The 22729-nt window shown below is 32.1% G+C and overlaps 1 protein-coding gene and 2 pseudogenes across 1 annotated transcript; 2 read left to right on the top strand and 1 right to left on the bottom strand.

Moving 5' to 3' along the window:
• Nucleotides 1–1378: 1378 nt before the first annotated feature.
• Nucleotides 1379–7572, bottom strand: LOC114385113 (alcohol dehydrogenase-like 7). The gene is made up of 4 exons (XM_028345084.1): nt 7381–7572; nt 7095–7231; nt 6859–6905; nt 1379–1775 (listed from the first exon to the last, which is right to left on the bottom strand). The coding sequence occupies exons 1-4, from the start codon at nt 7430–7432 to the stop codon at nt 1727–1729; spliced, it is 285 nt and encodes a 94-aa protein (XP_028200885.1). The 5' UTR covers nt 7433–7572; the 3' UTR covers nt 1379–1726.
• LOC114385108 lies at nt 3409–21614 on the top strand (annotated as a pseudogene).
• On the top strand, nt 18610–21614 carry LOC114385112 (annotated as a pseudogene).
• Nucleotides 21615–22729: the final 1115 nt, after the last annotated feature.

Genomic DNA, 22729 nt, shown 5'->3' with positions numbered 1-22729 from the left:
AAGTTCTCTTTACGTATTATGATATGATTAGTTTCTGTAGGTAGTGATCAGATCAGACTACACCACTCTACATTTCTATTTGTACGATTCTGAAAATGATAGGGTTTCTTTCCAAGAATTGTTTTTACAATTTTACACAAGGTGATTCTCCTAGAATTCTATATGATGTGCATTTGATAACTCAGTATTGACATTCGACCATTGATTTAAACAGATTCAGGATGTGCTTTTGTCTTGATAAAATGAATGCAGGAGTGGGCTCAATGATTCTTGCTTCTGAGTTCTATGAAACTAATAGACGCGCGGGAAGCTATGGTAGTAATACGGGAAGCTGGGGTAGTCATAGATAGTCGTTTATGTTTGATGATGATCTTATTCTTAGATATGCTCGTTACTCTCCGAATCAATTTGTTCAGTCTAATATTTTCGAAGTTAAACTATTTATTTGGTCTATATAGTTGTCTATCATTTTAAGTTTAGTCCATACACTAGAAGACTATAAGTTTTATATATGTTAAGTCTTGGTTCCTATTGCCAACACAAGAGAACGTTTTTTGACTAAAATTTCTACAAAACTTACAACATTTTTTGTATATGGATTAAAATTTAAAATAAACCACTATAAGTATCAAGTGAATAGTATAACATGTTTTTAATCTCGTGGATGTGTGTAGCAAACCACCAATCATTAGAAGGAAGAAAGAAGCAATTGGCTTCAGTTTTTTGTTTTGCAGAGAGTAGTGCCTATATGATAGGCGTATCATATTTACCAAAATATCACCAGGTTACACGTACTAGTTTTGAGAGTGCTTACGTACTCTTCACGAAAGAAATGCTCTGACCCCAGTTCTACAAACTATAAGCTGGTGTTTATCAATAACAGAAATCATTAAAGTTTATTACCCTAAGTCAGATTAGATTCGAATTATTTGTGTTTCAAAATATTATAGAAGATGTTTTGTAAAGAAAATTAATAAATACGGAATTTTCTTTGCCTTCCTTGTTAGAGTTGGAGCATAGCAACAACCTTGGTGAATTCCCATCTTATTCTTTTGAATACTTGTTACTTTCTAATATCAAACTGGAAGGTAATTTTTCAAATTTAATATTTGAATTCCAAAATCTTAACTATTTGAGTTTGTACCAAACTGACTTGAGTGGTCATCTGGAATTCCATCAATTTTCAATGTTCAAAATCTAAATTTTCTCGATCTTTCTCATAATAGGTTTCTCTCTGTTAACTTTGACAGTACCGATGACTATACATCTTATCCAACCTTCAATACTTATAATTATTAAAATTTAAAAATAAATAATTAATAATATATTAAATCTAGGTGGTAATGGTCAAGCAGCATCATACGTTTCTACTCCCCAACACACACAAAGGAACAAACGTTTGAAGGAAAAACGGGACACACTGCAGACTTGTCCTTTAAAGACCGTGGAAATGCTCCATTTCCATACAAACGGTCATCCCTCAAGTCTCAACCATAATTCTCATTTTGACAATGACAAGGCATTTACATGGTTAGACTTTCGATTGTTCTAATAATTCATGACTTAATGTTCCTGTAACTTTACAATGCAAGTTGTATGAAGCATCTTGTATCTGTCAAAGAAAAATTACAAGTAACTAATAATGCATTGTGACGTCTCCTACGTACATAAAACGCTGTTTACTTTATGACTATAGCGTCTTTGTCTTGGACGTGATATTGAGTGCTCATTGCTTTTTAACTTTCTTTTGAGCTAGTTCCGTTTCAAACTTGAGCCTACAATGACATGGGTAGATAGAAGAATAATACAATATTAGTTTAATTACCCATTTGGTCCCCTATAATTTCCAAACTTATCAAATTTAATTTCTATAATTAATAAGTGGTTTTTTTAGTCCCTCTAGTTTACCTTTTAATTACCGTTAAAATTGTTTAACACTGTTGGAAGATTGTTGTCAAAATCCACTCAGAACTCTCACTTGCACGTAAAACGCTCAGGTGTGTTTTCGCATGGCACAACACCTCGTATGGCACCTAGCACCGCACCTTGCACCGTACGATACCTTGCATGGCACCTAGCAGCGCACCTCGCACGACACCTCGCACAGCACCTCACATGGCATCTCGCACGACACCTCGCACTGCACATGTACAGAATCTGTCCCAAATTCCTTTCAGTTCATGACATAAACAACCTTAACCTCCTTCCACACTCGCAATAAATCAACCTTGATGACCTCTGGGTTTTACAATAAATCAACCTTAACCTTAACCTACCTTCATCCTTTATTAAAGAAGAACACGTCTGGATTTTCAGTTGGTTGCAACAATGGACGACATGGGTCAACCTTTGGTTGAAGCAAATCACAATCAGTTTTGAGTGGCCGAAAGTGAGATGAATTGAAAATGCCGAGGGAGTTTTGCGGTGCTGTGCGAGAAGAGCGATGAAAACTTAAGGTCTTGACAATAATCTTCTAACGGTGTTAAAAAAGTTATGACTAAATTGGATAAGTTTGAAAACTATAAAGACCAAATGGGTAATTAAACCTAAAATATTAGTTAAGCTAATAAGAAAATTTTTCTTTATTAGTTTTGGTTAAGCTAATATACATATTAAGTGACGTACGAATTGTGATAGGAAGAAAAATAAAGATAAAAATAATAAGTGTCAATTATGATTTAGCAAAATATATATATATATATATATATATATATATATATATATATATATTAAAAAATGGTTGCTCTTTGTTTTTTACTTATGGTGCCCGCTCAATATAATTGTGATCCAAAGTATAAAAATAAAATATAATCATTTTACAAGTTTTTATTAAAGAATTATAAAAATGTTACTTGTCATTAAAAAAAAAATACGAACTAGATAAATAACAAAATATTGAGGAATTAACTTGATTGATACTAGACTAAGCTTTTTTTTTTTTTTTTTTTACGGATGATAGATTAAACTTTTAAAATATTAATATAGTCATAAAATTATTGGAGAACAAAGGTGATGATGAAGAAATCTTACAAGATAATTTTTAACTGATTTTTTGAAAAAGAAAACTAGCGCGATAACTTATAAATATTTATAATTTTTAATTGTTGGCTATATAAAAAATTATCCAAATAACAGAAAATTATTTTGATAATGATTTACAAATATATTATTATATTAATATCAATTGAATAAAATTAAACATTCATTAAATATTAAAAAAGTAAAAATATTTCTTAATTGAATAAAAAGAAAATAACAGATATAATAATTAATTTTATAACAAGAGAAAAAAAATAAAGGTAAAAATAAATAAAGGAACAAATAAATAGTGAAATCCTTTGAAGGAGCGTAGGCTATAAATTGAAGTTTGTGAATTGAATTGCTTTTATCCAAAATCCTCCATTTTTGTTATTCAGTTTAAAGGATGAATATCAATAACAGTCTTTGCTGGCTTCTACTCCCCTACTTTATCTTCCTTCTTTCTCTTCCTTCTTCTTCTTTCTCTTTCTGCAACCATCATGACAGTTCTGCCTTGCTACTTTTCAAAAACTCACTTGCTCTCAACACTTCACATCATTATTATTGGTTTGTTGATCATTTTCCTTGGCTTCATGTTTATTGCTCTTTTTCTTCAAAGACAGAATCATGGAAAAACGGCACAGATTGTTGTGAGTGGGATGGGGTCACGTGCGACATCATCTCAGGCCACGTGATTGGGCTTGACCTTAGCTGCAGTAATCTTCAAGGTCAACTCCATCCCAACAGCACCATCTTCAGCCTAAGACACCTTCAACAACTAAACCTAGCCTATAATGATTTTTCAGGCTCTTCATTATATTCTACAATTGGTGATCTCCTCAATCTCATGCATCTTAATTTGTCATACTCTCAAATCAGTGGTGACATTCCCTCCACAATCTCTCACTTGTCCAAATTACTGTCTCTTGATCTCGGTTGCCTCTACTTGACATTTGGAGATCCCAACTACCCGAGAATGAGAGTTGATCGATACACTTGGAAAAAGCTCATTCAAAACGCAACTAATTTAAGAGAGCTTTATTTAGATGGCGTGGACATGTCTTCTATCAGAGAGAGCTCTTTGTCATTGCTAACCAATCTGTCTTCCTCTTTGATCTCCCTTACACTTAGAGACACCAGATTGCAAGGGAATCTATCGAGTGACATCCTCTGTTTACCCAATCTTCAAAAACTATCTTTCGGTCCTAATAATAACCTGGGAGGTGAACTTCCAAAGTCCAACTGGAGTACTCCACTAAGGCAGTTGGGTCTCTCTTATACTGCTTTCTCGGGAAACATTCCCGATTCCATTGGCCATTTGAAGTCTCTTAACATACTAGCTTTGGAGAATTGCAATTTTGATGGACTGGTTCCCTCATCATTGTTTAATCTAACTCAACTATCCATTTTAGATCTTAGCGACAACCACCTCACGGGGTCAATTGGTGAATTCTCATCTTATTCTTTGGAATACTTGTCACTCTCTAATAACAAACTGCAAGGTAATTTTCCAAATTCAATATTTCAATTCCAAAATCTTACTTTCTTGAGTTTGTCATCAACTGACTTGAGTGGTCATCTGGACTTTCATCAATTTTCAAAGTTAAAAAATCTATATTGCCTTAATCTTTCTTACAACAGTCTTCTCTCTATTAACTTTGATAGTACCGCTGACTACATCTTACCGAACCTTCAATTTTTATATTTATCTTCCTGTAATATTAATAGTTTCCCTAAATTCTTAGCACCACTTCAAAATCTTCTCCAACTAGATCTTTCTCATAACATTATTCGTGGAAGCATTCCCCAGTGGTTTCATGAGAAGCTCCTACACTCCTGGAAGAACATTGCTTTTATTGATCTCAGTTTCAACAAGCTGCAAGGAGATCTCCCAATTCCACCCAATGGAATTGAATACTTTTTAGTCTCAAATAATGAGCTGACAGGGAACTTTCCTTCAGCAATGTGCAATGTAAGCTCCCTCAATATACTCAACTTGGCTCATAACAACTTGGCAGGCCCCATTCCACAATGTCTGGGAACATTTCCTTCTCTTTGGACATTGGATTTGCAAAAGAACAACCTTTCCGGCAACATACCTGGGAACTTTTCTAAGGGAAATGCATTGGAGACTATAAAGTTGAATGGCAACCAATTGGATGGACCATTACCTCGGTCTTTGGCCCACTGCACAAATCTGGAAGTTTTGGACCTGGCAGACAATAACATAGAGGATACATTTCCCCATTGGCTAGAAAGCCTGCAAGAGTTACAGGTACTCAGTTTGCGATCAAATAAGTTTCATGGTGTCATCACTTGTTACGGAGCCAAGCATCCGTTTCTCAGGCTGAGAATTTTTGACGTCTCAAATAACAATTTTAGTGGGCCTTTGCCAACATCATACATCAAGAACTTTCAAGAAATGATGAATGTGAATGTCAGCCAAACTGGTTCGATTGGTTTGAAAAATACGGGTACTACCAGCAATTTATATAATGATTCTGTAGTGGTTGTAATGAAAGGTCATTACATGGAGCTGGTGAGGATATTTTTTGCTTTCACAACCATTGATTTATCAAATAATATGTTTGAAGGAGAACTTCCGAAAGTCATTGGAGAATTGCATTCTCTCATAGGGCTTAACCTTTCGCACAATGCAATCACTGGTACCATCCCACGATCCTTTGGTAATTTAAGAAATTTGGAATGGTTGGACCTCTCGTGGAACCAGTTGAAAGGAGAGATTCCTGTGGCTTTGATCAATTTGAATTTTCTAGCTGTGTTGAACCTTTCACAAAACCAGTTTGAGGGTATCATACCTACAGGTGGACAGTTTAACACATTTGGAAATGATTCCTATGCTGGAAATCCAATGCTATGTGGATTCCCTTTGTCAAAATCCTGCAATAAGGATGAAGATTGGCCACCACATTCAACATTTCACCATGAAGAATCAGGATTTGGCTGGAAATCTGTAGCAGTGGGGTTTGCATGTGGGCTGGTATTTGGAATGCTTTTGGGATATAATGTTTTCATGACTGGGAAACCACCATTGCTTGCGAGACTTGTTGAAGGAGTGCATATTTCAGGAGTGAAAAGAACAAATAACAGAATCCATGCAAACTGACAAGGAATGCATTAGTTTAATATGGTTCTGTATTATATGTGTGTTTATATCAGTATGTATGTATTTTATTTCTTTTTTGTAATTTTTATCTTCTTTGTTTGTGTAATGAAATTTCAACTCTCAATATTATCAAGTGATGTATTTCAACTCTCGAAGACACAGTCCATCAATCAATAAATCAAAAGTTTTACTGATATCCTTGAACTCGATCTCATGTGTGACAAACTCGTCCGTATTCCGTTCATGTTGATAATAATTGCAGATGAAATTTACTAAAAAGAAGCATCCCCAGAACTTGGTATTGCTATTATGTTATGTCATTATTATTTTTACATAATCATTACTAATTACTAGTTTTACATATATTAATAGAGGGGACAAAGAGCATAGACTAAAAAAGATTAAGTAAAAGAAATTGCACATAGGGAGTAAGAACCACAAACTTAATGCAACTGATGTCTGTAGAAACGACATCTGTAATGACTAGGGAGTAAGAACCACATAAAGTTTGACCAAACATATATATATTAAAGCACAAAAGTTTACTCTACCTATCTAAAAAGTAAAGCGCAAAAGTTTATGTTGATACAGAAAGATACAATACAAACAGGGTATTAATAAACAGTGGATTTCTTTTTCCTTAGGAATGAATAATATGATCCAGTAAATAAAATTATAAAACTAAAAAGAGTGAAAGGCAAACACTCACTCACCCAACAGCCTCATGACCCAAAATTCTTGGACAAATTGCAGGAGGGACCTTCAAACACAACAACAACAAAAAAATCTTAAAAAATTCAATAAGAAGTTCCACTAAGACTTTTAAGAAAAGAAAAATATCTAGATCAAAAGAAAGAGTATGAAAGTAAATAAAAAACGGTAAAGGGAAGACATTGACTAAGAAAAATGTTTTAAATCATTCAAAGAGAAAGAAAATGATGGTAATAACCTCCATTTTCCAAAAAGTAACATCGCTGTGACAAAGAGAAGTGCATATAACACGAATCCGAGCTTCATGAGGCATTGGTGGTGCCACAATGATCTCCTCAATACTCAATGGAGAACCTGGCTTGCGACAAATCGCAGCTACAGTTTGCAAATAAAGAAGAACAGGTAGTACCTTTTATTCATATGAAACATAAATATCAACTTCGAACAGCGCTAAAAAGCTATTTGACATAATAAAAAAGAGCATATAAACTTTTTTGTTTTTCATGAATCATGGCATGGCACACCTTTACATCTTATGGGTTGTCCTTCACTAGTTGTTGCTAGTTTATCTTCCATGGCGATTCAAAGCAAAGATGGTGAGTCAATGCACCAAGTTAGAAGCCTAAGTGCAGCAAAGAGTTGGGAGCTGACCTATGAAATATAAGTGCAAATTTTGGGTCAAAGATAAATGTGATAATGAATTATTATTATATACTATTATACAATATTAATATTGATATTAATGGGGTGCATGTTGAAGGAAATGACTTATAATATGAGTGGATCTATAATGGTTTGGTGGAGACTAATGAACTAATTAAGGACAGCTACATTTTCTCTTCCATGTGAAGCTACCGGCCTAGTTTGGTATTATCGTGTTTGCAGGTCACCCTCAGTTATTTGTTTGTCACCATCTAAATTTTTAAAAAAAAAAAAAAAAAACCCAGAAGGTTTTAATAATGCATGTTTGAAATATACGTTTTCTCAATCCAACAAACATCAATAGCTTCTATTGACTAGTTTTTGGTTTTTAACATAGCATATTTGACAAAAAAATTTATGATCATCACTTGATGATGTTTTTCTCTCCAAAGTCCAAACCAAAATTTGCACCTACCCACCTTAGAATTGCTTTTGCGGTAGATGAAACCATGTTTAACCTAATTTATGTTTAGTATGTAATTTCAAAGGTACTACCCTCCTCCCTTTTCGGAATTATATCCATTAATTATATGAACTTTAAACTATTCAGAAAATATTAATTATATTGCTATTACTTTTTAGATGGAAAAAATTAAACATAAATTATTTTATTTCAAACTCTATTTTTACAAAATTAATTTTATAAGATTAAAATCTTTTAAAATTAAATTTTGTGAATGTATATCTAAACACACTAAATTGTGAAGCGGTCGTCAATTTAAAATTGTGAAAATATACATTCTTGATTAATTTGACACTTTTGACTTTTTAGAAAATGTTAGTAACTTCACTCTTATTTATTCTGCTTTGTCCGTTTAGTACATGACAACACAGAATCACGGGTCCAGAAGTGCTAAGTATCTTAATTAACTCTGATCATATATGATCGAGATGAATGAATAAACCAAATTCTTGCTACACAAAATTTGAAGGTTCCTTGTTAGAACAATATCACGTTGCAAACAAACGAGACAGTATTGCAAAGATTTTGCTTTGACTTTTAACTAGTAAAAAACCTATTATACTTTGCTGCCATCAACATTTTTTTGTTTTATATATCTTCCTATTATGCTTTGGAGGCTGTGATTAATTATTTTCTCAGTCACAAACTCCTTGTTTTTTTTTACTATTTTTTTTCATTCCAGATTTCTGATCAGAAAAATAGAAGAGTATGCTTAATATAATCGAACGTTTGATGTCATATTTATTTATTGATAGTTTTAAATAAAAGAAGAGGAGGATGTTTAGTACCATACATTGTTTTGTTGCATGCTTGATAAAAATTCGAGAAAAAGGATGCAAATGGTCATCGAGGAAAGTAGTAAAATATAATCTGATCAGATAGATATGCTTTAAAAGTAGAACCAAATGTTGAACATTCATGAGTTATTCGTAAATTTATTGATTGCAATTTGATATTGTGATTAATATATTTTGTTTAATAAATAAAAAATTAATACAATACTTGTTTGAATTTTATTACAATTATGAATATCACATTGACTATGTAACTAAGAACAATAAAGATGACAATTCAACTCCAAACATGATAATATAAGTATGAAAGGTGGGGACTTCCGGCAGCTTCCTTGGCTGTGGGTTCAGGTGTTGTGGATGATGATAAGTCATGGAGGGAACTTTTTGTGGAAAAGGGAGTTTAGGAGTAAGACTTTTATGGGACGATATAGTATTGATGTGTTGTATGGACATCCTGAAGCTCATGTTGGTAATACTTATGCTTTGGCACAGAGCCATACAGGGGACTTCCTTTTTACTGGAGGTGAAGACGGTGCAATTCACATGTATGACATTGTTAATGATGGCTATGAGTCTAAAGCTTGGCATGTTGCTGTTTGGGTTCTGTTGGTTTTGTGGAGGAAATTATAAAAAAACAGAGGAGAAAAGAGAGATAATATGTATGTGGAGGAAATAAAATTATTATATTATAATTCAAATTGTCCTCAGCAGTGATATAATAAATAGCAAAAGATAAACTAATTAGATAACAAGATATTAGCAAAATAGAATATTAAAACTAACTTGTTCCTTAAATATAAGAACCACTTATTGACTAAGCTAATCCATTAAAACTGACTTACTCCTAAAATATAGGAAATCAACTTATTTACTAAATCCTATTTTAAAAACTGAAAAATAAAATATTATGTAGTTACAAAAGTATATCTTCAACACTCCTCCTTGCTTTTGGAACTGCAAACTCCAATTCTTTGTCTTAAGAGTTCAAGTTTGTTGATAGGTAGTGACTTTGTAAACATATCAGTCAGTTGATCTTTAGACTTGCATTAAATTAAGTTCACTTCTCCACTTTGTTGCATCTTTATCAAATAATAGACCTTGATATTGAAATGTTTAGTCTTCCCATGACACACAGGATTGTTTGCAATAGCAATGGCTACTAGATTGTCAACAAAAATTCCAGTTTCGTTCTTTTGAGAAAATAGAATGTTTGGCCTTGTTGTAGTGAGATATATTAGACATCCAATCAAGCTCCCATAATATACTTCATCAATGTTATCAACACCTTCTTCCTTGCTGAACTTCTCCTTTTGATTCATTGGTGTGCTAACAGACTTGCATTCCTCCATTTGAAACTTCTTCAAATTTTCTTTTGCATATTTCCTTTTTCATGTTTAGCATTCTTTCAAGATGGCAATGACCAAGTCTCTTGTGCTAGAGTTCCGTGGGTGTGACTTGAGTGAAATAGGTTGTATGCTCCTCCTCTACTGGATCAAATGAAAAGCTTTTACCTTTCATTTTAACCCTTAGACCTTCCCGGCCCAGCCAACAATGTCATAGATAAAGCAATGTTGATGTTCAAAGGACACTTTAAATCCCTTTTTAATCAACTGACCTGCACTTAGCAAGTTTTGGTCAATGTTAGGTACATAAAGAACATCTGATATTAATTTGATACCTGAACACGTTGAAATTACAACAGTTCCTTTTCCTTTTATTGGAATATAGCCACCATTCCCAATTCTGACCTTTGAGACATTAGTTGGCTTCAAATCCTTGAATAGAGTCTTATCATTTGTTATGTGGTTCGTACAACCACTATCAATCAACCAACTTTCACTTGATTCACTACTCAAGAAGCATGTGGCCACAAACAGTTGGTCCTCCTCGTCTTGATTAGCAATCTGAGCTCCCTCATCATGGTGATTTTTGTTGGGGCAGATCACCGCTTCATGCCCTATCTGGTTGCACTTGTTACATTTTGCATCTGGTCTCCTCCAACATCTGAAAGGTGCATGACCTTTTTTGTCACAATGGTGACAAGGTGGATAATTTTTCTTTTTATCCTTATCTTTGTTTTGGTTGTTTGCACTGTTTTCGTTGCTTGCTGGTTGATTCTTCTTGAAAAAATCCTTTTTGTTTTCATCAACTTCATGATGCTTGGCGGGCAAAGCACCTTCGACAACACGATCTTGTCTCATCAACCTTCGCTGCTCTTGTGCTTGCAGGGCATGTAGCACTTCTGCCAATGTGATTTTCGACAGATCCTTTGTGTTCTCCAATGAAGCTATAGATGCTTCATACCTCTTCGACACCGTTACCAAAATTTTCTCTACAATTCTCGAATCAGCAAAATTACTTCCCAACAACTTTATCTTGGTGACAATACCCAACAATTTGTTTGAGTATTCTTTGATTGTCTTTGACTCTTCCATCATTTGAAGCTCAAATTCCCTCCTTAAATTCAGCACTTGCATGCTTCGTATTCTATCATCTCCAGTGTATTTCTCTTTCAGATAATCCCAAATTTCTTTGGGTGATTTAAGAGTCATGATTTTGATAAATATCATTTGTGAAACACCAGTGAACAAACATGACCTCGCCTTTGCCTTCTTCATCTTTCTTTCCTTGTGATTTTTAATTTGGGCCATGGTGAGATTTTCATGCAGCGGATATATTTCATAATCCTCTTCCACAGCATCCCACAAATCCAAAGACTCCATGTAGGATTACATTTTCACTTCCCAAAGATCATAATTCTCTCCATCAAAGATTGGAAGAGTTATGTGGGAAAAACTTACTTCACCTTCCATGGTACAAGTCCCGTAAGAATAAGGCTCTCGATATCAATTGTTGGTTTTGTGGAGGAAATTATAAAAAACAGAGGAGAAAAGAGAGATAATACGTATGCGGAGGAAATAAAATTATTCTGTTCTAATTCAAATTGTTCTCAGCAGCGATACAATAAATAGCAAAAGATAAACTAATTAGATAACAAGATATTAGCAAAACAGAATATTAAAACTAACTTGTTCCTTAAAGATAGAAACCACTTATTGACTAAGCTAATCCATTAAAACTGACTTACTCCTAAAATATAGAAAACCAACTTATTTACTAAATCTGTTCCTCACTCAGCTGTTGTGTATTCTCTTGCCTTTGAGTTTCCATGGCTTGTTTCCGCATCAAGTGATGGCAAGCTGGCTCTAATTGATGTGAGAAAGCTGTTGAAGATTAGCAAGCGAGCTCTGGGGAAGAGAGTCTCAAAGGTAAAGCATTTGGGTGGAGACATAGTAGAGCCTCCACAGAGGATGTTGCACGGATTTAAGAGCAATCTTTTCTCTGTGGATATAGGAGCTGAACGAATTGTCTGTGGAGGTGAAGAAGGTGTTGTCAGGATCTGGAATTTCACAGAAGCTTTGGAAATTGAACGGAGAGCCCGTGCATTAAGAGGAATACGATTAGACAACAGAATGAGGCGACGGAAACTCCAGACAGAGCTGAGCAATAAAAGTGGTCGGAGTGATCAGTGTTCAGTTGCAGCGAAGAAGAATGCTGTCACTTGTATTTGGCCCAAACGTGGTATGAGTGGAAAGTTGAAAGCATAGTGACTGAGGCAGTCTAATGTTTGCTTATATGCACCAATTATCAATCCTTATTTTTTTTTTTTTACAAAATTGATGTATAGAATATTTTAGTTTCAAGCAGGTAAACTGACCTGACCAATTTTAAGTTCTCTTTACGTATTATGATATGATTAGTTTCTGTAGGTAATGATCAGATCAGACTACACCACTCTACATTTCTATTTGTACGATTCTGAAAATGATAGTGTTTCTTTCCAAGAATTGTTTTTACAATTTTACACAAGCTGATTCTCCTAGAATTCTATATGATGTGCATTTGATAACTCAGTATTGACATTCGACCATTGATTTGAACAGATTCAGGATGTGCTTTTGTCTTGATAGAATGAATGCAGGAGTGGGCTCAATGATTCTTGCTTCTGAGTTCTATGAAACTAATAGACACACGGGAAGCTATGGTAGTAATACGGGAAGCTGGGGTAGTGATAGATAGTCGTTTATGTTTGATGATCTTATTCTTAGATATGCTCGTTACTCTCCGAATCAATTTGTTCAGTCTAATATTTTCGAAGTTAAACTATTTATTTGGTCTATATAGTTGTCTATCATTTTAAGTTTAGTCCATACACTAGAAGACTATAAGTTTTATATATGTTAAGTCTTGGTTCCTATTGCCAACACAAGAGAACGTTTTTGGACTAAAATTTCTACAAAACTTACAACATTTTTTTTATATGGATTAAAATTAAAAACAAACCACTATAAATATCTTCAACTTTGAAATATCTTACAACATTTTGTGACTGTCAAGATACTCAATCCACCTCTTATAAATATCTTCCATCTTTGAAATGTGTCCCATGGATCAAGTTCTTCTGAGGTTTCACCCTGCAAGCATAGACTCATAAGAAAAAGTTTTTTTTTTTTTTTGAAAAAAAAAAGAAAGTAAAATAAAAAAAAAGTGGAAATTAATTGCTTTAAAATTAGAATATGCAAATAATCAAGTACAAAAAATAAAGTCCCCGACAATGGCGCCAAAAACTTGTTAACTCATTGGTAAGTGTATCAAAATACTCAGAAGTGTCGAATCCACATAGACTATGTTTTGTATTTAGATTAATGCAAATCCAATTTAAAAGCAATAGATAAAGAATTTAAAATAAAGATAAGAAAATATAGTAGATAAGATAAAGATTTAAAGATGAAAATAAAAGATTTAAATAAAAATATGATAAAGATAGAAGATAAAGAAAATAAGAAAATAAAAGTAGAAGATAAAAAAAATAAAAAATTGAGATAAAGATAAGAAAAGATAAGAAAAGTAAAAGATAAAAATAGAAGATAAAAATAAAATAAAATCAGAATATGATAAGGTTGGAACTTGGCTTGGCCTATGTATGAGTTTATGGTTTTTCTTTATCAATTCAGGTGATTCTATTATACCCACACCTATTCAATTACTTGTCCATGATTCCTCAGGATGACAAGTCTATTTTATTTATCTATCTTCCAAATTCCTTTGCAAAGACTCAACAAATAAAATGCATAGGCATAAAATTATCATTCTATTCCTAGTAATGACTTTCTTATGAAATCTTTTTGTTCTATTATAAGTTACCATCTTCCGAAAATAAAAGATTTAAATAAAAATATGATAAAGATAGAAGATAAAGAAAATAAGAAAATAAAAGTAGAAGATAAAAAAATAAAAAATTGAGATAAAGATAAGAAAAGATAAGAAAAGTAAAAGATAAAAATAAAATAAAATCAGAATATGATAAGGTTGGAACTTGGCTTGGCCTATGTATGAGTTTATGGTTTTTCTTTATCAATTTAGGTGATTCTATTATACCCACATCTATTCAATTACTTGTCCCTGATTCCTCAGTATGACAAGCCTATTTTATTTATCTATCTTCCAAATTCCTTTGCAAAGACTCAAGCATAGGCATAAAATTATCATTCTATTCCTAGTAATGACTTTCTTATGAAATCTTTTTGTTCTGTTAGAAGTTACCATCTTTCGAGTGTCTAACCCCTAAAAGCAATGCATGCATATTTTCTTTAAATCTGATTTAGAAGTCTAACAATATATAAAGACGAATAATGCAAGATAAAAGCAGAAAAAGATAAGTAGATGAAACCCCTAAGACTGTGGTGTTTTGTTCTGCTTGACTTGACTCCCTTCTTATAATTATTGTAGTGGACTTGGGCTTAATGCTAAAAATCTTTCTTTTTGATATTTTTTGAATTTGTTTTGCTTGCAATCATATATGCACGCAATAAATAAGAAAAATAACAAATCTTAATATTTAAATAAAAAATAACTGCTAAATAAATATTTTTAAAGATATTTTTAATATATTTTTATCATCAAAATAACTCATATTTAACTGTTATCAATTAGTATAACATGATTATAATCTCGTGGATGTGTGTAACAAACCACCAATCATTAAAAGGAAGAAAGAAGCAATTGGCTCCAGTTTTTTGTTTTGCAGAGAGTAGTGTCTATATGATAGGCGTATCATATTTAGCAAAATGTCACCAAGTTACACACTAGTTTTGAGAGTGCTTACGCACTCTTCACGAAAGAAATGCTCTGACCCCAGTTCTACAAACTATAAGCTGGTGTTTATCAATAGCTGAAATCATTTAAGTTTATTACCTCAAGTCAGATTAGATTCGAATTATTTGTATTTGAAAATATTATAGAAGATGTTTTGCAAAGAAAATTAATAAATACGGAATTTTCTTTGCTTTCCTTGTTATAGTTGGAGCATAGCAACAACCTAGGTGAATTCTCATCTTATTCTTTGGAATACTTGTTACTTTCTAATAACAAACTATAAGGTAATTTTCCAAATTCAATATTTGAACTCCAAAATCTTAACTATTTGAGTTTGTCACCAAACTGACTTGAGTGATCATCTGGAATTCCATCAATTTTTAAAGTTCAAAAATCTGAATTACCTCGATCTTTCTCACAAAACTTTTCTCTCTATTAACTTTGATAGTACCGATGAGTATACATCTTATCCAACCTTCAATACTTATATTTATTAAAATTTAAAGTAAATAATTAATAATATATTAAATCTAGGTGGTAGTGGTCAAGCAGCATCTTACGTTTCTACTCCCCAACACACACGAAGGAACAAACGTTTGAAGGAAAAACGGGACACACTACAGACTTGGTCCTTTAAAGACTGTGGAAATGCTCCATTTCCATACAAACGGTCATCCTTCAAGTCTCCACCATAATTCTCATTTTGGCAATGACAAGGCATTTACATGGTTAGACTTTCGATTGTTCTAATAATTCATGATTTAATGTTCCTGTAACTTTACAATGCAAGTTGTATGAAGCATCTTGTATCTGTCAAAGAAAAATTACAAGTAACTATTAATGCATTGTGACGTCTCCTACGTACATAAAACGCTGTTTACTTTATGATTATAGCGTCTTGGTCTTGGATGTGACATTGAGTGCTCATTGCTTTTTAACTTTCTTTTGAGCTAGTTCCGTTTCAAACTTGAGCCTACACTGACAGGAGTAGATAGAAGAATAATAAAATATTAGTTAAGCTAATAATAAAATTTTACTTTATTAGTTTTGGTTAAGCTAATATATATATTAAGTGACGTACGTAATGTGATAGGAAGAAAAATAAAGATAAAAATAATATGTGTCAATTATGTTTTAGCAAAAATAAAATATTAAAAAATGGTTGCTCTTTGTTTTTTACTTTTGGTGCCGGCTCAATATAATTGTGATCCAAAGTATAAAAATAAAATATAATCATTTTACAAGTTTCTATTAAAAAATTATCGAACATGTTACTTGTCATTAAAAAATACGAACTAGATAAATAACAAAATATTAAGGAATTAACTTGATTGATACTAGACCAACTTTTTTTTTTTTTTTTACGGATGATAGATTAAACTTTAAAAATATTAATGTAGTCATAAAATTATTGGAGAACTAAGGTGATGATGAATAAATCTTAAAAGATGATTTTTAACTGATTTTTTGAAAAAGAAAACTAGCGCGATAACTTATAAATATTTATAATTTTTAATTGTTGGTTATATAAAAAATTATTCAAATAACAGAAAATTATTTTGATAATGATTTACAAATATATTATTATATTAATATCAATTTAATAAAATTAAACATTCACTAAATATTAAAAAAGTAAAAATATTTCTTAATTGAATAAAAAGAAAATAACAGATATAATAATTAATTTTATAACAAGAGAAAAAAATAAAGGTAAAAATAAATAAAGGAACAAATAAATAATGAAACCATTTGAAGGAGCGTAGGCTATAAATTGAAGTTTGTGAATTGAATTGCTTTTTATCCAAAATCCTCTATTTTTGTTCTTCAGTTTAAAGGATGAATATCAATAACAGTCTTTGCTGGCTTCTACTCCCATACTTTTTCTTCCTTCTTCTTTCTCTTCCTTCTTCTTCCTCTTTCTGCTAAACATCTTACTTAGTTTGAACAGAAAATGAAAATGGCTCGGGGCAGAAGAAGCAATGAAAAGAAGAAATGATCCAGAAGGGGACAGGGAAGATGTAGAGTATAAGTCTACTTTCCTCTCTCCAAACAATAAAAGATCTAAACAGACAGCAATGCAGAGCCAAACATGGATGCCAACAATCTAATCTAATGTTTCTCCATTTTCCTTCCCAAATTCCGCTTACCCTCAATTTTTTTTATTCTAGAGTCCACAATTAATGACTGCAACCACGTCCCTGACCTCAAGATGATGATATTTTGGTTACATTTTGTTTGAATTTATTGAAAATAATTGAAGTCTCACATCGATTAACAATAAAATCAAAGATGTTTTTTATGAAATATAATTAAAAATTATTATAATATTTGTTCCTCTCAATTAAATTTTCAAATTTGACATACTATTTTAATAAAATGACGTGTCTAGATTCAAGTAATTTATTTATCTCTATAATTTTTTATTTAATAAAATTGATTATTTATTATTATTAATAATGAGAACATTTATTATTTTTATTTATACATACTATATGTTTTTTTTAAAATCATTTTATCCTCTTTAGTATCATACATGAGTACACAAAATTAATGATATGTAAATACTTCAAACTTCAAACAAAAATTTATTAATTATTCTAATTAAAGGTTAACATGATCTGTAAAAATCTACTCAACCTCAATAAAAGGGATTTAGTTAACATAATAAAAATTGAAGAGAAAAAAAGAATTCTATAAATTCTTAAAGGCACACGAGTAAGTTATTACATTGAGACTCAAACTCTACTAATTAACTTGGGAATAGAAGTTCTTTGAGTACAGCTAACATCCTAATTTTTTTTATATCAAAGGACCACCAGTCCACCATCAAAGAACTGCATTTAGCATGATAAAAAATTATTGTACACCACCACCAAAATTTTATTTAGAATAACACTCCAAATAATCACACACACACACATATATAAGAGAACAAACGTTTAAAGGAAAAGCGGGATACACTGCGGACTTTGTTTAAAGACTGTGGAAATACTCCATTTCCATGCAATGACAACACATTTACGCGGTTTCTAATAATTCATGATTTAATCTTCTTGTAAATTTGCAATGCAAGTTTTATCAAACACATGAATTTATTTTATCTTCTATTTCTTTATAATTTAATTATATTTGTATTTATATTTTTTTTATAAATTTTATTGGTGTATTTTGTGAGAAATTGTGTTAAGAATGTTTTTTCTAAAAAATCTTTTTATGAATTTATCATCTTGTAAATAGACAATTTATTATATAATATATATTACATATTTTAATTTCATTATATTTTTTTTAAGGATAACTTATGTTTTATTTGTAGAGTTTTATAATTTTGAATGATAAATTATACAATTTATAATTACAGTTAATTATTTCAACTCAATTTTTTGGTTCATAAATATATAAATAGTAGTGAGATCTTAAGAGATAATTTTTAACTGATTTTTTGAAAAAAAAAAGTAGTGTGATAACATATAAATATTTAGACTTTTTAATTGTTGGCAATATAAAAAATTATCCAAATAACAGAAAATTATTTTGATAATGATTTACAAATATATTATTATATTAATATCTAAAAGAGAAAAAATAAAGGAAGAAGAAGCTAGCAAAGAGTTGAATCGAAATGAAAGCCCGAGAAGCAGCGTAGGCTATAAATAGAAGTTAGTGAATAGAATTGTTTGTATCCATATGCAATCCTCTCTAGTTTTGTTCTTCTGTTAAAGGATGAATATCAATTACATTCTTTTCTGGCTTCTACTCCCATACTTCATCTTAGCTTCTTCTTCCTCTTCCTTTTTCTGCAACCACCATGACACCTATGCCTTACTACTTTTCAAAAACTCATTTACTCTCAACACTTCACTTTATGATAACTCTTATTCTTCAAAGACAGAATCATGGAAAAACGGAACAGATTGTTGTGAGTGGGATGGGGTCACGTGCGACACCATCTCAGGCCACGTGATTGGTCTTGACCTTAGCTGCAGTAATCTTCAAGGTCAACTCCATCCCAACAGCACCATCTTCAGCCTAAGACACCTTCAACAACTAAACCTAGCCTATAATGATTTTTCAGGCTCTTCATTATATTCTGCAATTGGTGATCTCGTCAATCTCATGCATCTAAATTTGTTATCCTCTCAAATCAGTGGTGACATTCCATCCACAATCTCTCATTTGTCCAAATTACTGTCACTTCAACTCGGTGGTGACTAGAGAATGAGAGTTGATCCATACACATGGAACAAACTCATTCAAAACGCAACTAATTTAAGAGAGCTTTCTTTAGAACGCGTGGACATGTCTTCTATCGGAGACAGCTCTTTGTCATTGCTAACCAATCTGTCTTCCTCTCTCATCTCTCTTACTCTCTTTGACACCGAATTGCAAGGGAATCTATCGAGTGACATCCTCTCTTTACCCAATCTTCAAATACTAGATTTGAGTTTTAATAAAGACCTGGGAGGTGAACTTCCAAAGTCCAACTGGAGTACTCCACTGAGCTACTTGGATCTCTCTGATACTGCTTTCTCGGGAAACATTCCCGATTCCATTGCCCATTTGGAGTCTCTTAACACACTATTTCTAGACAGTTGCAATTTTGATGGACTGATTCCCTCATCATTGTTTAATCTAACTCAACTCTCCAGTATAGATCTATCGTTTAATAAATTAGTTGGCCCCATTCCATATTGGTGTTATTCTTTGCCTTCCTTGTTATGGTTGGATCTTAGCCACAACCACCTCACGGGGTCCATTGGTGAATTCTCATCTTATTCTTTGGAATACTTGATCTTCTCTAATAACAAACTGCAAGGTAATTTTTCAAATTCAATATTTGAACTCCAAAATCTTACTATTTTGAGGTTGTCATCAACTAACTTGAGTAGTCATCTTTTCATCAATTTTCAAAGTTCAAAAATCTATTTGACCTCGAACTTTCTCACAATAGTCTTCTATCTATTAACTTTGATAGTATCGCTGACTATTTCTTATCCCCCAACCTTATATACTTAAATTTATCTTCCTGTAATATTAATAGTTTCCCTAAATTCATAGCACCACTTCAAAATCTTCTCCAACTAGATCTTTCTCATAACAGCATTCGTGGAAGCATTCCCCAGTGGTTTCATGAGAAGCTCTTGCACTCCTGGAATAACATTGGTTATATTGACCTCAGTTTCAACAAGTTGCAAGGAGATCTCCCAATTCCACCCAATGGCATTCGATACTTTTTAGTCTCAAATAATGAGCTGACCGGGAACATTCCTTCAGCAATGTGCAATGCAAGCTCCCTCTATATACTCAACTTGGCTCATAACAACTTGACAGGCCCCATTCCTTCAGCAATGTGCAATGCAAGCTCCCTCAAAATACTCAACTTGGCTCAAAACAACTTGACAGGCCACATTCCACAATGTCTCGGAACATTTCCTTCTCTTTGGGCATTGGATTTGCAAAAGAACAACCTTTACGGAAACATACCTGCGAACTTTTCTAAGGGAAATGCATTGGAGACTATAAAGTTGAATGGCAACCAATTGGACGGACAATTACCTCGGTGTTTGGCCCACTGCACAAATTTGGAAGTTTTGGACCTGGCAGACAATAACATAGAGGATACATTTCCCCATTGGCTAGAAAGCCTCCAGGAGTTACAGGTACTCAGTTTGCGATCAAATAAGTTTCATGGTGTCATCACTTGTTTCGGTGCCAAGCATTCATTTCCCAGGCTGAGAATTTTTGATGTGTCAAATAACAATTTTAGTGGACCCTTGCCAGCATCATACATCAAGAACTTTCAAGGAATGGTTAGTGTGAATGACAACCAAACTGGTTTGAAATATATGGGTAACCAAGGTTTCTATAATGATTCAATCGTGGTTGTAATGAAAGGTCGATACATGGAGCTCGAGAGGATATTAACTATTTTCACAACCATTGATTTATCAAATAATATGTTTGAAGGAGAACTTCTGAAAGTCATTGGACAATTGCATTTTCTTAAAGGGCTTAACCTTTCGCACAATGCAATCAATGGTACCATTCCACGATCCTTGGGTTATTTAAGAAATTTGGAATGGTTGGACCTCTCGTGGAACCAGTTGAAAGGAGAGATTCCAGTGGCTTTGATCAATTTGAATTTTCTGGCTATGTTGAACCTTTCACAAAACCAGTTTCAGGGTATCATACCTACAGGTGGACAATTTAACACATTTGGAAATGATTCCTATGGTGGAAATCCAATGCTATGTGGATTCCCTTTGTCAAAATCCTGCAATAAGGATGAAGATTGGCCACCACATTCAACATTTCAGCATGCAGAATCAGGATTTGGCTGGAAAGCTGTAGCGGTAGGATTTGCATGTGGGTTGGTATTTGGAATGCTTTTGGGATATAATGTTTTCATGACTGGAAAACCGTAATCGCTCGCGAGACTTGTTGAAGGTGTGCTTAATTAATGAAGAGTGAAAAGGACAAATCATAGGGGAAGGAAATAGTTTAGTTTAATATGGTTCTTTTGTGTGTGTTTGAATGTTTTCTGTAATTTTAACTTCTGTCCTTTTGTGTAACAAATCTCATCTCTCTTGACTCGAGTGATGTATTTCATGTTGTTTACAAATAAGAAAAAAAAATGTGATGATGATAAATTTCAAAATGAGTGGTCATCCCATGCGATGATATTGGCTCAAAAACTTTGATTCTAATCTACAAATTAAAGACAAACTTATTAGCCACCACTTGTATGTCAATCCTGCCATAGTACGAGCTAATATTAAAACGGGGTCAATCAGTGAGTTTGTCATGACCCAACAAATGGGAATAAGAAAGCGAGCAACCCTTGTTCACGCTTATAATTATGCTCCATACATACTACTACTACACAGTACTATTTGACTATTTGTCATTCGCTTTACAAGTTTCTATTAAACAATTATCAAACATGTTACTCTTCATTAAAAAAAACGAACTGGAGAAATAAAAAAATAAATGAGAAAAGTAGTTACATAAAAAATTGAGGAATTAACTTAGCGACAGATTTTTTTATTTTTTTTACGGATGATACACTAAACTTTTAAATATTAATTTAATCTTAAAATCATTGGAGAACTAAGATAGTGACAAAAAAAATTTAATAGATACACTAAACTTTTAAATATTAATATTAATTTATTAACTGATTTTGTGAAAAAGAAAAAGAAAACTAGAGTTATAACATAAAATTTTGAAGAAATACATTTAAATATTTCTCTTCGTAAAAGTAAAAATAAATAAAATAAAAGACAATTTTAGTAAACAATTTATGAACTATAATTCGAGTTATGTTTAATAAACAATTTACAACTCTTGGTGTAATTAATCTGTTTATGTATTATAATTCGAGTTCTTCTATTAAATGATATAGTATTTTTATGAATTATTCTCTTTAATTTTACATTAAGTTACGTAGCTTTTTTTTGCATTTAGTATCTAACTTTTTTTAAAATATTTTTATAATTTTATCTCTTTTCAATACAAATACTTAAATCTAATTAATTCTAATTAAAATTTGTTTTAACTTTTAATTTTAAATCATAAACTATATAAGATAAAAATGTTTTTATAAACTATATTTAAAAATTATTGTAATCTTTTTCCGTCTCAATTAAAATTTGAAGTTTGACATGTTATATTAATAAAAATATCTTTCTTTATTAAAGTAATTTGTTTATCTATTTAATTTATTATTTAATAAAATTAATGATGATAATATCG

The sequence above is a fragment of the Glycine soja genome, chromosome 14 (genome assembly GCF_004193775.1).
Source record: "Glycine soja cultivar W05 chromosome 14, ASM419377v2, whole genome shotgun sequence".
Classification (NCBI taxonomy): Eukaryota; Viridiplantae; Streptophyta; class Magnoliopsida; order Fabales; family Fabaceae; genus Glycine; species Glycine soja.
The sequence above is the reverse complement of the archived record's forward strand: the minus strand, read 5'-3'. Positions and strand labels throughout refer to the sequence as shown.